Genomic DNA, 13,070 nt, shown 5'->3' on the forward strand with positions numbered 1-13,070 from the left:
AAAGAGATTTCTCTCGTGGCCTGGATCAATCTGACTGATAGCCACTCGTGGATCGTACGAGTGGCGCGCGAGCTGCCGATTGGCGAGGCTTGATCTGCTCGAGGGCCTCGAGTGATCCACAAATTCTCGTTCCCGATTGGCCGGTCACTTCGCCGGTGAAAATCGGTACGCGGGAGAAAGTCCTCGTCGCGATCAATGCGCGACGATCCTTTCGCGAGATGGATTTTGCTTTTATATGTATATGTATTCGTCTTTTTCTTTCCTCTTTCGTTATTTCTCTATCGCGAAATGGCCTTAATTCAGTGCGTTCGCTCATGCGAGGAATCGTAACTGCACCTTTTATCAATGTGTCTCGAGCTCAGAAATTATCTTTGCTTCGTCGTTCAATTATCATATACAGTAGTTGATTTGATAAGCTCTGTCGGATCGATCGAAGATAAACGAGGCGGTAAAATGTGACAACGATTTTCTCAAAATGCTACTTGACATTTTTGCATACAAGTAGAAGTATATCTTAATAATATAAACAATTTCATAAATTAATAAATAATTTTGTAAATTTAAATCGGTTAAAGTAATTAATTCGAGCTTAATTCGAATTGATTGCATTTATTTGTTTCTTTTATCTCGGTTTTTTTTTGTATAGGAACGTCGTGCAGAATTCTAAATTCTAATGATATATGTAGTAACGATTAAAAGTGGCCGTATAAACGCATACTCATATAGATGCAGCGAAATAATTTCGCTCTCACTAGAAATGTTCAAACATTTTCATTTATAATACAGCCAGCTCTCGGCTTTGATTACCGCGTTCAATTTTTGTAGCTCTCGGCCAACCACGCGACGACCGCATCATCTGCTGCGTCGATGCTGATATCAAACAACAACAGCCTAATTGAACAACTCGATTAATTATCTTCTCGTGGCAGCTGGAGCAGCTTGTCGGGCTGCGCCAATCTCGTACGCGTCGCGTAAACTATCGTTTTAGCTTCATTTAGCCGGCGACCGGGACGCCTTCGAAATGCATCGTTTAGTGTTACGCCAATGCGCACGAATGGAGAAAATCTTACGATGAAAATCGAGAACAAAGTTAAATCGAGAAAATCTTTTCTACGAAAGTCTGTATTTATTTCGCTGCATCGATAATCATTCTATAAAACTTGATACAGCTGACGGGAAGACTTCGTTTGCGATTTTGTTACGTTTAAGGCTACTGTCAAAAGGACGACGCAAAAGTAATCGCTTCCGAGAAGATAGCACATCTTCCTCTGTCGTCGTTATATTGCTTTTCGGACGTAATAGGATTATATTCTTGAATCACGACCAGTGATTACTCCTTCGGATTTTTTCCGGTTCGATAATAGCGTCCGTTTGATCAAGCAGGCCTTCTTATTGCGACTTTAATGGCTCAATTAAAGCTTGAAAGCCTGACCTTTTTGCGACTCGTCGATTTACTGCACCAATGGAATTCTATTCGCGATAGTTTCGTAAAATTACGTAAATTTTCAAGCAGGAATTTCGCAATTCAAAGACACTTTTCTCAAATCTTTAAATCTAACATGTCATGAATTTCGGAAATCGGATGACAAAATTGTTGTCGATTTTTCCGCCTCGGGGATCTTCGTAATACTCAAAGCGAATAAAAAGAGAGACGCATTAGGATTGCTTGCCAACGTGGATTCAGAACTGTCATGTCGAGCTGTCGTATTTTAAGTGCTTGCTGCAAATCCGCGCTGTTAGTATTGTCATCCCTAAAATCAGTCTTGTTAAACAAGAAAAGGGAAGATCCACGTTGGTGGGACTCCGAATGCAAAGTGAGCGAAGTTGAAGGGGTGGACGCGTTCGAAACAACGCGATAGTCGTCGAACGACGAGTAAACGAACCGCATACAAAGGAGCTGGAAAATCCGCTGATTGGACGATCCGGCCGTTGTGTTGGGTTCGGTTACTATGGGAAAGAAGAAAGTAACCAAAAGCACAAAAGCAGAACAAAAGAAAGACAATTGCAAAATACGATCGTGTCTCACGCAGATCTCCTGTTGTTCCATAGAGAGCTTCTGCGCGAAAGAAAGAGCGGGTAAAAAGGTAGAAAAGAGAGCGAGCGAAAGACTCGTACTGAATAGTCGATTGAAAAATCTGAGAGAGCGAGCGAAAGAGAGAGACAAAAAGAAAGAGAGAGATGGTCGATCCGATGATCGATCGATCGGTCGGGAGAAAGAGCGATTAACGGGCAAATGCTGATCGTGGGACACTGAGGAGGCCACTGAAAAAGGACCTCGCGAAGTGTCCGAAAAGGTAAGGAAACCATCGCAGCGGGAATCGTTTACCGGCAAAGCAAAGACCGGACTCATATGTGTATAATGAAAAATACAACTCGCACTGCCCGCTCTCTCACGCGATACACCGAGAACCGTGCCATGGTCGATTTTCACTAGTAGATTACATTTATTTCTTATTTCTCCCTTTCTCCATTATTTTTCCCCCCACACTTATTTCGCATTTTTAGCATAAGCGAATGAAATTTTTAACCGCTTTTTTATCAAACTATCTTTATCGAAGTGTACTCCTGCACGGGTGACGAAGTATTCAAAAAATAAAAGGAAACAGAGAATTCGTTTTAATAAGAGTTTACAAATTTTATAGAAAATTCTATTTGGCAGCACAAAGAAATATACTTTACAGTTTGCGGACGAAGTAGGACGAAATTGCTTTAAATACTTCGTCATCCGAATTTATTTTTTTTATTTTACCTTTAATTGTTAATTTTTTTAGTCACTTACTCAGTGTTCTTTTTTTTTCTCTTTTTCGACCGGCACACGCGTAGCGCTTACTTTCTCCTAAAATGAAATCCTACTTGCGATATTTATGATATAACTAATAAAGTATATAACACTCTTTTAAAATATATAATACTAGCATAAACTGTGTAGATGTGTAAGGAGATAAAACTTACAAAAAAAAGGCTCGAGTACTTTCGCAAATGGCAATCGAGACAATCGAAGAAACACCCCGTTGATTAGTTGTGATAACGGCGCAATAATGACATTTCTTCCACGAGCAATTTGCATTTTATTTGTACCTTGTGTGATCGAGTTTTTTTTTTGCAACAGAAGACAACCACGTATGCGGGTATGAAAGATCTTTGCACTGCTGCCAATTAAAACGCGCGAGTGGTTTTAAAACGATTATATCTCGTACGTCATCACTCTTGTATGGCGACGTTTGACCCGTTTCACTCGAGCGCTAAGCACCCAGGCCCTTTGTTGAATTTTCTAAGAGCCATCGTAGAGCAAGAGGTTAAAAAAGAGGCGTGGACGCTGAAACGCCGGCCGAGAATAACGAGATGGCAGGGTATAGCAAAAAGAAAGAGCTCTAACGAGAATTCTTTTATGCGTAATTTTCTCACGAACGTGGCGTAGCACTTTAATTGTGGAAGAGATTAGGAAGCGATCTTAAATTAGAGACCGCGCCTTTTTTTCAAGTTTTCCGCGTGAAATTTCCGCCAACGGAATTCCGGAGAGACATGGAATAAAAATTCGCGACGTTTGGCTGAAATCTCCCGAAATTCACGAGGACCGATATATTTATTGAAGCAATTATAAGAGGGGGAAGGGGAAGATTTAAAGAGACACACAATTAGCCTTTCGTAAATCTCTCGCGATATTCCCTGAGGGGGAGAAAAACACTTTATTAGTTAATCTCCCCTGAGAGACTTTGCCGGCGCAACTTTTTAATGTCCGGATCTCCTTCAAGCTTTAAATAATTTCAGACACTAAGTCGGTTCGGTAACTTTGAAAACTAGATTCTCGAATAAGACGGAAATTCCAAAATCAACCGTTGATTGTATTGATTAGATATGCGATTTCGTAATTTCTTCGAGATAACGACATTCGGCGAAGGTTGCTTTTTCACGGATCAGCAAGCGGCTGCGCTTCGCATATTCGTTTCACGCGCAATTTAACGCACGGTCCGCACCCTTCAGCGGGCAGGAGACCAACTCGTTCGTAAAATTTAGCGTCGTTGATCGCGATGTATTTATTCATCATTGATGCATCCGAAATCAAGAAAATCGAAGAAATGGAAAAATTAGGATCGAGAAATATAAGAAAAATTAAATCGTTGGGAAGAGATTTATGATATATACACAAGTTTTCGATACGGAAGGAGTTTATTGGAACATTGTTATTGCACTGAAAAAAAAAGATTAGCTGCTGCAGTAAAATATGGCATAGTATTTTTAATTGGTTACAACAGTTAATTTTTGGTTGCGTCAGCCTATTTGCAATGTCAGTATAGGATTCCGATAGGCTAATGCAACCAAAAATTGACTGCTGCAACCAATTAAAAATGCTATGCTTATCGCCATTATAATGCCATATTTTACCATCTAATTTGCTGCAGCAGCCAATTTTTTTTTTAGTGTGATATATCCACGTCTGCCAAGCGTCTACAATAATGATAATAAATATTAACGCAAATGCTAATGTTGCTTCGCGTCTATAAACTCCCCGGGAACAGCTTCGGAGCACAAATTCGCCGGAAGCATAATTCATATGGGAAGATACACGGAAGTACGCGCGGCTTGCTGCAGTCGACGGGTATTACAGATTACAGAATAAAGAGGGAATATTGTTTCCCGAGCGAAGCGGATTTTTGCTCGTTATTAATTTCTAACTCGTGACGAAACCTCTTGTCGTCGGACACGAGTTTTGCACCGCATCGAGTTCATCTATCTATTCCGCGGCCGTTTTTTCATTTCTCTCGTTTGTTATCTTCCTTGGTTCTTGCGCTCAAGAGATGGAAAACATGAATTCCTAACGGAAATGTGCAGCACAAGGCATATTTTCGATAATCGAAGAATATCAAATAAGGAGATATACTCTCAGAAACTCGACGCTATTTGAAGATCAGCTATATAAAGTTCGTCGTAACGTTTTTATAACAAGAGACAAGATGTTCGCAGCAACCAGCAGATATCACATTCAATGGCTCATTATCTTAATGAACGCCCTTTGTAATCGTCGCTCCGTATTGTTCCGCGCGTCGACTCGTTACGTCTTTGAAGACTTGACTGCCTTCGTTCTTGCGCTGACTTTCTTCTACTTTCTTCTTGTTCTTCTTTCAATTTCCGGATAGAAGCTCCTTTACGAGGGAGTTGCGATTTTTCACAAGATTCAGTTAAATTCGAAGTATTTTACAGTAACTTTTCTTTCATAATCGCGTCGGAATTGAAGTGTTTTGGAAAACTGAGCACGTAGGCAGGATAGTTTTCGATTAAACGCGATGAACTTTTCATTCTCTTTCTGTATGCCACTATAAATTTTTGATTTTATCACGGTTGATAAGTATATAATATTCATTTATCTTCAATCTTTTGCATATATTACACTAATGGATAGCGAGTTGAAATTATGAAGATGATCCTTCTTGTCTCTGACATTCCTGTCTGTCAAGATATTACCCGAACATTTGTCTGTAATAAAAACTGGAGTAGATTCGTCGATAAAGCAAAAAAACGTCGCGTGTAGCGGAAAATCCACACAGAACATTTGAGTCGATCGGGCGGGTGATAAGTGCTTATGGCAGTTCAGCTAAGGAACAGCCTCGAATGCATAATCCAACGCGATTTATTGCGCGCCATGACAAATGACACAGAGGCTACGGAAGCCTGAAATTATGTCGACCCACTAGGCAAGCGAAGAACGCAGATTAACGAGCAAGAACTGCTAAGAGAGAAAACGACAAGAAGTATCACCGAAAGAAAAGCTCTCCTGCTTTTAGCGCACGAAGCTGGCATTCCGTGTCGAAGCCGCGTAGGGGATAATGACGATGCTAATGCTGTAAGACGATCTAAAATAGACAGAAGAGGTATAAAAAGAGGTACTACGAGCAGAGGACGAATAAACAAACATACCGCGAGCTTCGTGATGTATAAGCACGCGAGGAATTTTAGAGCGTTTTCCGCGCGTATCTAAAGAAGTGAAATAAATTTGAATATATAAATAGTGAAATGAAGAAGGAATATTACTCTGATATAGTCATCGAATATGATGCTTTAACGTGTACATTACGTATGCACTACAATTTACATAACCAGGGAAAATAAATAGACCATAGTTCACTTATATCAACTAGAAAAAAATATGTAAAGTTACATAAATATTATGTGTAAAAATTCATAGTGAAAATATACAAAAAAATTATGCATTTTATAAAACTTAATATATACTTTTAATTGTGTGAATATATCTTCATATTATATAGAAAATTACAATAGCATTTAACATAACGGTATTATATCATATATATTCGCATTTTTATGTTCGTATATCTCAATAGCATAACTTAACAAAATTTAACGTTATTCGCTGACGAAATAATACTTAAATATTTCTGTAAACTTAATCTTGATTGTAAATTTGCTTTTGAAAATTGTTTAATTACTTGTGAGAAGAATAATTTTATTTGTAAGTTTCGATTTTACTTTAAATATGTGTAAATATACTTTTAATAGATCCCAAATTATCTACTAATTGTTGTAATTTTACATGTAATTTTTTTAGTGCAGAAAATTACAATTTCAGTTATTCTTGTGAATTATGTTATATATATGTTGTCTATTTTTGTTTTTTGTGCGAGAAATATTTTGCACTTATACGATCGCAAACGACGCAGAAGACAAGTTAGAAGATTTTTAAAACTCGAGGGGCTCATTGACGTTGCAAGAGAACGAAAATTATGGTTACTGCACGCGCAACATGAACGTGATTTAACGAGCTTGGCCTTGGTAGAACGGTTGTTGGTTAGGGGTCGGAAAAAGCTCTTCCTGAAGATGTAAAGGAGTAATCGACATTCTGGGTCAACGACGACGACGACGACGCCGGAGGATACGATGCTTTTCGCGGTAACGTGTAAACATAGCACTAGCAAAGGCAGATCGACGAATCGACGATTAAATCGCGCATGAAAAATTCATACAAAGTTCCGCGAACAGAATTGGAAAGAAGCATTTCCACACGATTTTATAACTCATTGAAAATTCAATCGTGATGAAGACCCAAAGGAAGAGACTGTACAAATAACGTAACAAATTTCTTAAAGTTATAATCGCGCCGCATGTTTGATTAATGTAAAAAGAAACTACCTTCTTTTCTCCATTTTATTTGTGAAAATTTACAATTTTTGCTACGGTATCCATCAAACTACAACTATGAATTATTTTATTCTTTGCATTATTTCTATATATCAAAATTTATCTTGAAGATATTTTTGAACCGAAACGAAATTTGTTGTATGTTTGAGAACGAAAGATATAAATATTCATCTGTATATATTTCCGCGTACAAAATACGTCATATACTTAGTTAAAAAGCTGTGTAAATAAATAGCAGTTCAGAAAATACTCAAGAGAGTTGTGTATAAACGGATTAAAAGACATCGGCGATGAGAAAGTCTTTATCTGATAACACGAATGGATAAAGCAGGGCGAAGGAGCAGTTTCTCCATTAGGGTCACGGGTGTAGCACAGGTATCGGGTTAGTAAGCAAGCAAAATGACCAATAGAGGGACAAAGGAGGAGGGAAGTAGGAGACTTTGATTACCTCGTACATTTTCGCCGTACGATCCTGGCATGACCCGGTAGAAGTAATGTCGGGTGGTCATAGGTTACGTACATCGCTTCCGGTATTAACGACAGGTACCTTACCGTGCCACTCTTGAACGGTCAGCCTCGTAGTCCGGCGGTGGTCGAGTTTTCGGCCTTAGCAAGTCAAATTTATGCAGATGTCCGCTCGTCGAAGGCGAGCAAGCGAGGCTGCTCGAAATTTCCAAAGTGCCATTTCGACCGGCCGCCGACCATTCTCGAAGGTAGCTCCTAAGTCTGGGTCGAGCCCTCCCTCTTAAACCTCCCCCTATGATCCCCAGGAACGAGATAAGTGCTTGGGAAACGTGGATTCTCCAAACAGGAGTTGTCGGGGAGAATCGCGTCGATTGTTAAATCCTTCGAATGCCGATCGTCCTTGTACCCCGAGTCTTGATTAATGCGGCCATTTTACCTTCATCGGTCTGCTGCCCGCAGCCAATTGCACTGTGCGGTGGTAGTATTATGCAAGATAGAAGTAAATGGTATTTCATTAAGTTGGAAATTGCTGCAAATGAGATATATACATACTTTTTGATTTAGAAATTTTGAAAAAAAATATTTATCTGAAGAATAAATTTCTCGAGTTTATATTACACTGTTTATATTACATATTATTATTACAAGAAACGTCTTTGTTGCAAATTACGTAAGTTTAGTTAGCAATTATAAACAATATCGTGCTGAGATAGAATATCGCAATTTGTTATTGTTGCTACACATTGAGCAACCTTCCATTTACAATCTTTTTTTTTTCACAAGCAAAATTTTACTCTCAAATTTGTCCGAAATAAGGGGAAGGGTGGAATACACGATTCCTTAATTGCTAATTGTAAGTTATACATTTTTAAACAAATTTCCGTTTTATTCTTCACAATTTTGTTCAAATTTCAATTTTTATTAAATAAAGATTTTAACATTTAAAACTATTAAAAAATGGAAATGTGTGTTGTAATCTTGAATTTTTCCATACTTTTTGAAAGTAAAATAGAACAGTAAAGGAAAGCTGAATTTGAGCTGAATAAGAAAGACTCAAACTGCAGACGGAGAGAGTAAAAATATAATTATAGACGGAAGATTAAGTATGCTTGCATAACTCATTGTCAGTCGTCTACTTGGAGAATCACACATAATGTGAATATAAAGCGGCACTTCACATTAAATATGTGATAACATTGACTGGAGAGCGTTCTGGATAGAAGTTTGTGATATTGATTTACGTATAATTTTAGGCGATACTTCACGCTATATAGATAGTGACATAACAAGGCCGTCGATTCATTTTTTCGTTGCAACCCTGTCGTTTGCATATTATTCAGTGGCCTGCATCCATAATTTTTTCCTTACCGAATCAATAAAGTCACGTAAGACCGTGACTGTCTCTTTAGAACCTTTCTCGGCACACGCCGATGAGATCCATCAAGGGCGAGAATGTGATATATGGAGAGATATCGATCTTCATACTTTTATCTTGATCGTTCGAATTTTATTCGATATGCGCTATGTACGTGTACGTACATCCATTATGCTTTATTGAGTCAAGCTTAATGTGTTAAAATTAACTGTACTGCTTGCGTTACTACAATTAAGCAGCTCGATAGAAATACATATCCATTTTATGATTGCTAAACATTAGTTTCATATTTCGCAATTTATATCTACGTTTTAAGAGAAAAATATTGGATCACAATAGAATGAAAGGGTACAATTTCGCACTGAAAAAAAAATTTTTAGTATTCGTAATTATAATTACATGTTACTATAATTATGATTATTACTGTTATAATATTAATAATGATAACTATGTATGTATAATTCTATTTACAAATATATATAGCTGGCAATTGAATGACTGTAATTAATATTATTATTACTATAAACATGGTTGAAATTACCATAAAAATGGACTTATTATCATTTATAGTAATTATAACCATTTTTATGATAATAATATCCATTACTGTCATTTTTTGTTGCCAACTATTATATATATATATATATAGAACTATACATATATAGCACTAACATTGTAGCAATAATAATCATAATTATAGTAACATGTAATTACAGTTACAAATACAAAAATTTTTCTCTCAGTGTTAACACAGTAAAATTTGAAATAAAATTTGAAATAAAATAATTCAATTTTTGCGGTTCTCAAGTTGGTAACTCTGATCTCATTGTGTGGAGGGTATTAAAAAAAAATCAAATATAGGAAACAATCAAACTTGAACTTTGCTAAAACCTTTGCTAAAATTGGGTTCAAATTTTATTTTGTTCACAATTATCTCGTTGTTCAAAATTGTACCATCTCAACCTATTATTTTATTGTCTCGCATTGCTATCGCAGTTTGTATAATTTCGGATCAACTATACCATATGTATATAGTGTTTTACCAAAGTGTGCGTAAAGGAATATACATAGACAAGCGATAACATCCAAAATTGAAATTGCTTGTTGGTGTCAGTTGGGCATCATTAATATCAGCAGGTATAATTTGCAAAACAATCGTGGGATTTGGACTACACATCGTTTATGGTGCTTCCCGTCGACTGAATTCCACTGAATGCAATATACACTTATTCGCGATCGCCGCGACATTCGCAAACAAAAATTCCCCACAATTGTTTGTCAGAGCAAGGTAGCTCACGCGCGGACACGCTTGTTTATTATCGACATGGATCGATTTACGCGATTCGAACGTACCTACATATCCTGTCTATTCGCTCGTTTGTTTGTTCGTTAAAGTGCAGCCGCGCGCAATTTTTGCAACGTTACATTTTGTGGCACAATGGTACCTTGACGGTGACAAAAACTGAATTTAAAAAAAAAAAGGAATGTTCAAATCCATTTTTTTCCAATAGTTAACATTGGATTGACATGGATTTTTTAAAAATTCATCTTGACTCTTCCAGTAATAATTTAAATAATTTTCCACGTGTCATCTTTGAGATTTTCTACTCCAGATAAATGATGAGAACATCGTTACGTGTTTTGTATCTTCATCCGACGATTTTAGCGTCAGCCTCTATTTTCCAATAATGTTCGTTTAGCCATGCTGTACCTGTGACGCGAGATGTACGGCAGCCACCAAACCTTCGTTGCCGGAAACAAGATCGTAAAATGCAAATTGCTCGACGATGCGCCGCGCCAGGCCGGGCGTGATTGGCCTGAGTAAGCCTCGTAACTCACAATCCTCGTGAGAGTCAATACACGAACGCTGCTCAAGATGCGTTTCAGCTATCGTGAATTCGAGAACGAAGTGCGTAAATAATTTTTATTCGTTACCTCGGTTACGATCGCAGGAAAATTGCATTTCGTGGAAGATCTTCCAAGATCTACGGAGTTATATTAGGTTTAGGAGTTATTATCGTTTATTAAAAAATAATGACGCAAAAACCGGTTTGCAAATAATATACGTGATTTAATTAATACACGGAAAAAACGAATTCTTTAAAAATAACCGTTACTTAAAAGGAAAAAGTAAATTGAGTAATCACTTTCCTTATAGATAATAATAGAACAATATTTGTCTGTGTTCTACATAATTATTTTTAGATTTGTAGCTAGTTAAATTTTTAGATATTTCAGCAAAACCATCCTTTACTATAACTTATTTATTTTAACGTTGCTAAAACGTTTATCTGTTACGACAATTAAATCTTCATAGATCACCAATTTGTACGATTATTTTCGATGGAAAACAGTCAGAGTAAATAAAATGTATTGTTAAGAAATCCAAACAATCAACTCAATATCAATTGGTCTCGGTTGTTGGGAAATATTTGTGATGGACGATGTACGTTTTCGTACCACGCTTCAAATGTAGAAAACGATGCTGTATGGTATGATACCGCGGACCCTTTGTGTCTCGATAGTATCCCCGCTGAAGTGGGCGCAAAGTGGGACAGGAAAACGAGAAGGCGGGCGGCTGGTTGTTAGGTAGGTAGGTGGAGAACATAAAAAGCAAAGCAGAACCCATGGTAAGCGAAGCGTTCGATAAAGAACGAAACAAGTCGCGATCCATCCGGAAACTCGTCCCTTTTTGCCAGACGCGAAGGTACTTGAGCGAAATTGAAATAATCGGAAATCGACGGAAGGCTTGTGCCATTGTTTTCTCGATTATGCTGAGAAGGGAGGAAAAGAGAGAGAAAGAAAGAGATCGAAAAAGCGGAGGAAACCCGACTGATGCAAAAGAGCAATTGTTCGCTTTTTCCCCTTTTTTTTATTACTTTCATTAAACTGTCCCGCGAAATTGATATCCGTAAGGTGCATAACAAAACAAATTAGTTGCGCCCTTCGACACGTTTGATTTTATGTAACCACATTGTCTGCTCTCTCTCTCTCTCTCTTTCTCTTTCTCTGTCGACAATTGACGCGCATGTAAAGCTCTCTTTGCGGGTCGACGAGATTAAACGCGAGAATTGTTCGCACGCTATTTAAACGTGTATTGTACGTGGCCGCTATATTAGTTACGATACACGATATGGCGGCTAAAATCAATTTATTGTCGATATTTAGCTCACGGATCGATACGCCAATCGTGTGAAACATTGTAATGCTTATTAGAAAGCGACAAATCAACGTTAAGTTGCGTAATGAGAGCATTATCGGATAATAAATTATCGATCGTTACTAGAGCGTTAAATTCGTCGACCGCGAAGAATCTTGCAGTTTCTAACTTCTGAGATAACGCTAATGCCAAATGTAATAAATGGCACCTTCTTGTTCTGAAAATAAAGATCTGAGTTTCAATCTGAAAATATATGTGACGTGCAAAATATGTATGATGTACATTTATCATTCGAATAACGTTTATGGAAAAACTGTTTTTATTTCAAGCTTCTCGTTCAATTTATCATATCTCGTTCACAATTTGTCATACACTGAAAAAGGTTTTCTTTATTTTGGAAGTTAGAAACTGTAAAAGAGAAAATCTCTTTTTGGAAAGAGATTTTCATATATTGTTGTATTTTAATGCTAAGATAAAAAACATTCCTTGAATTCGGACGTATTTCGAAATATTAGAGTTATATAATTGATACGTGAATTTGATGATAATTTTCAAAATATGCGTTTCGCAAATGTCACAAATTCTTGAATTATTTTCTAAATTGATTAATTTTATACATGCTTTATTCCAAATTTACGTATCAAAAGTTAAAATTGAATAGCAAAAAAATCTGAATTCAAGTGAAAACTTGTAGCGCGTTTGCACGTTTATAAATACCTATCGCGTGTACATATGCATATGTACGTACAATGTACGATATACACGATTTGTATGACCAATATAGCGTGAAACAACGATCATAATTCACACAAACTCGATATACAAACATAATTGAAACGGGTTGCATTGAAGAAAACCAATTAGGGGAAAATAACGTGCAACCGTCTACATAATTTTTAATCGTTTATTAAATATTAC

At 37.1% G+C, this 13,070-nt stretch overlaps 1 protein-coding gene across 1 annotated transcript in view; it reads left to right on the top strand.

The window, feature by feature from the left end:
* The first annotated feature begins 1,949 nt into the window (after positions 1–1,949).
* The window catches only part of LOC108765171 (RNA-binding Fox protein 1), a 52,858-nt gene continuing 41,737 nt past the window's right edge, over positions 1,950–13,070 (top strand). The window contains exons 1-2 of the mRNA XM_018513737.1: positions 1,950–2,084; positions 2,259–2,294. Coding sequence (XP_018369239.1) covers positions 1,950–2,084; positions 2,259–2,294 — 171 coding nt within the window. The remainder of the gene's footprint in view (positions 2,085–2,258; positions 2,295–13,070) is intronic.

Source organism: Trachymyrmex cornetzi, unplaced genomic scaffold, assembly GCF_001594075.2.
Source record: "Trachymyrmex cornetzi isolate Tcor2-1 unplaced genomic scaffold, Tcor1.1 scaffold117, whole genome shotgun sequence".
NCBI lineage: Eukaryota > Metazoa > Arthropoda > Insecta > Hymenoptera > Formicidae > Trachymyrmex > Trachymyrmex cornetzi.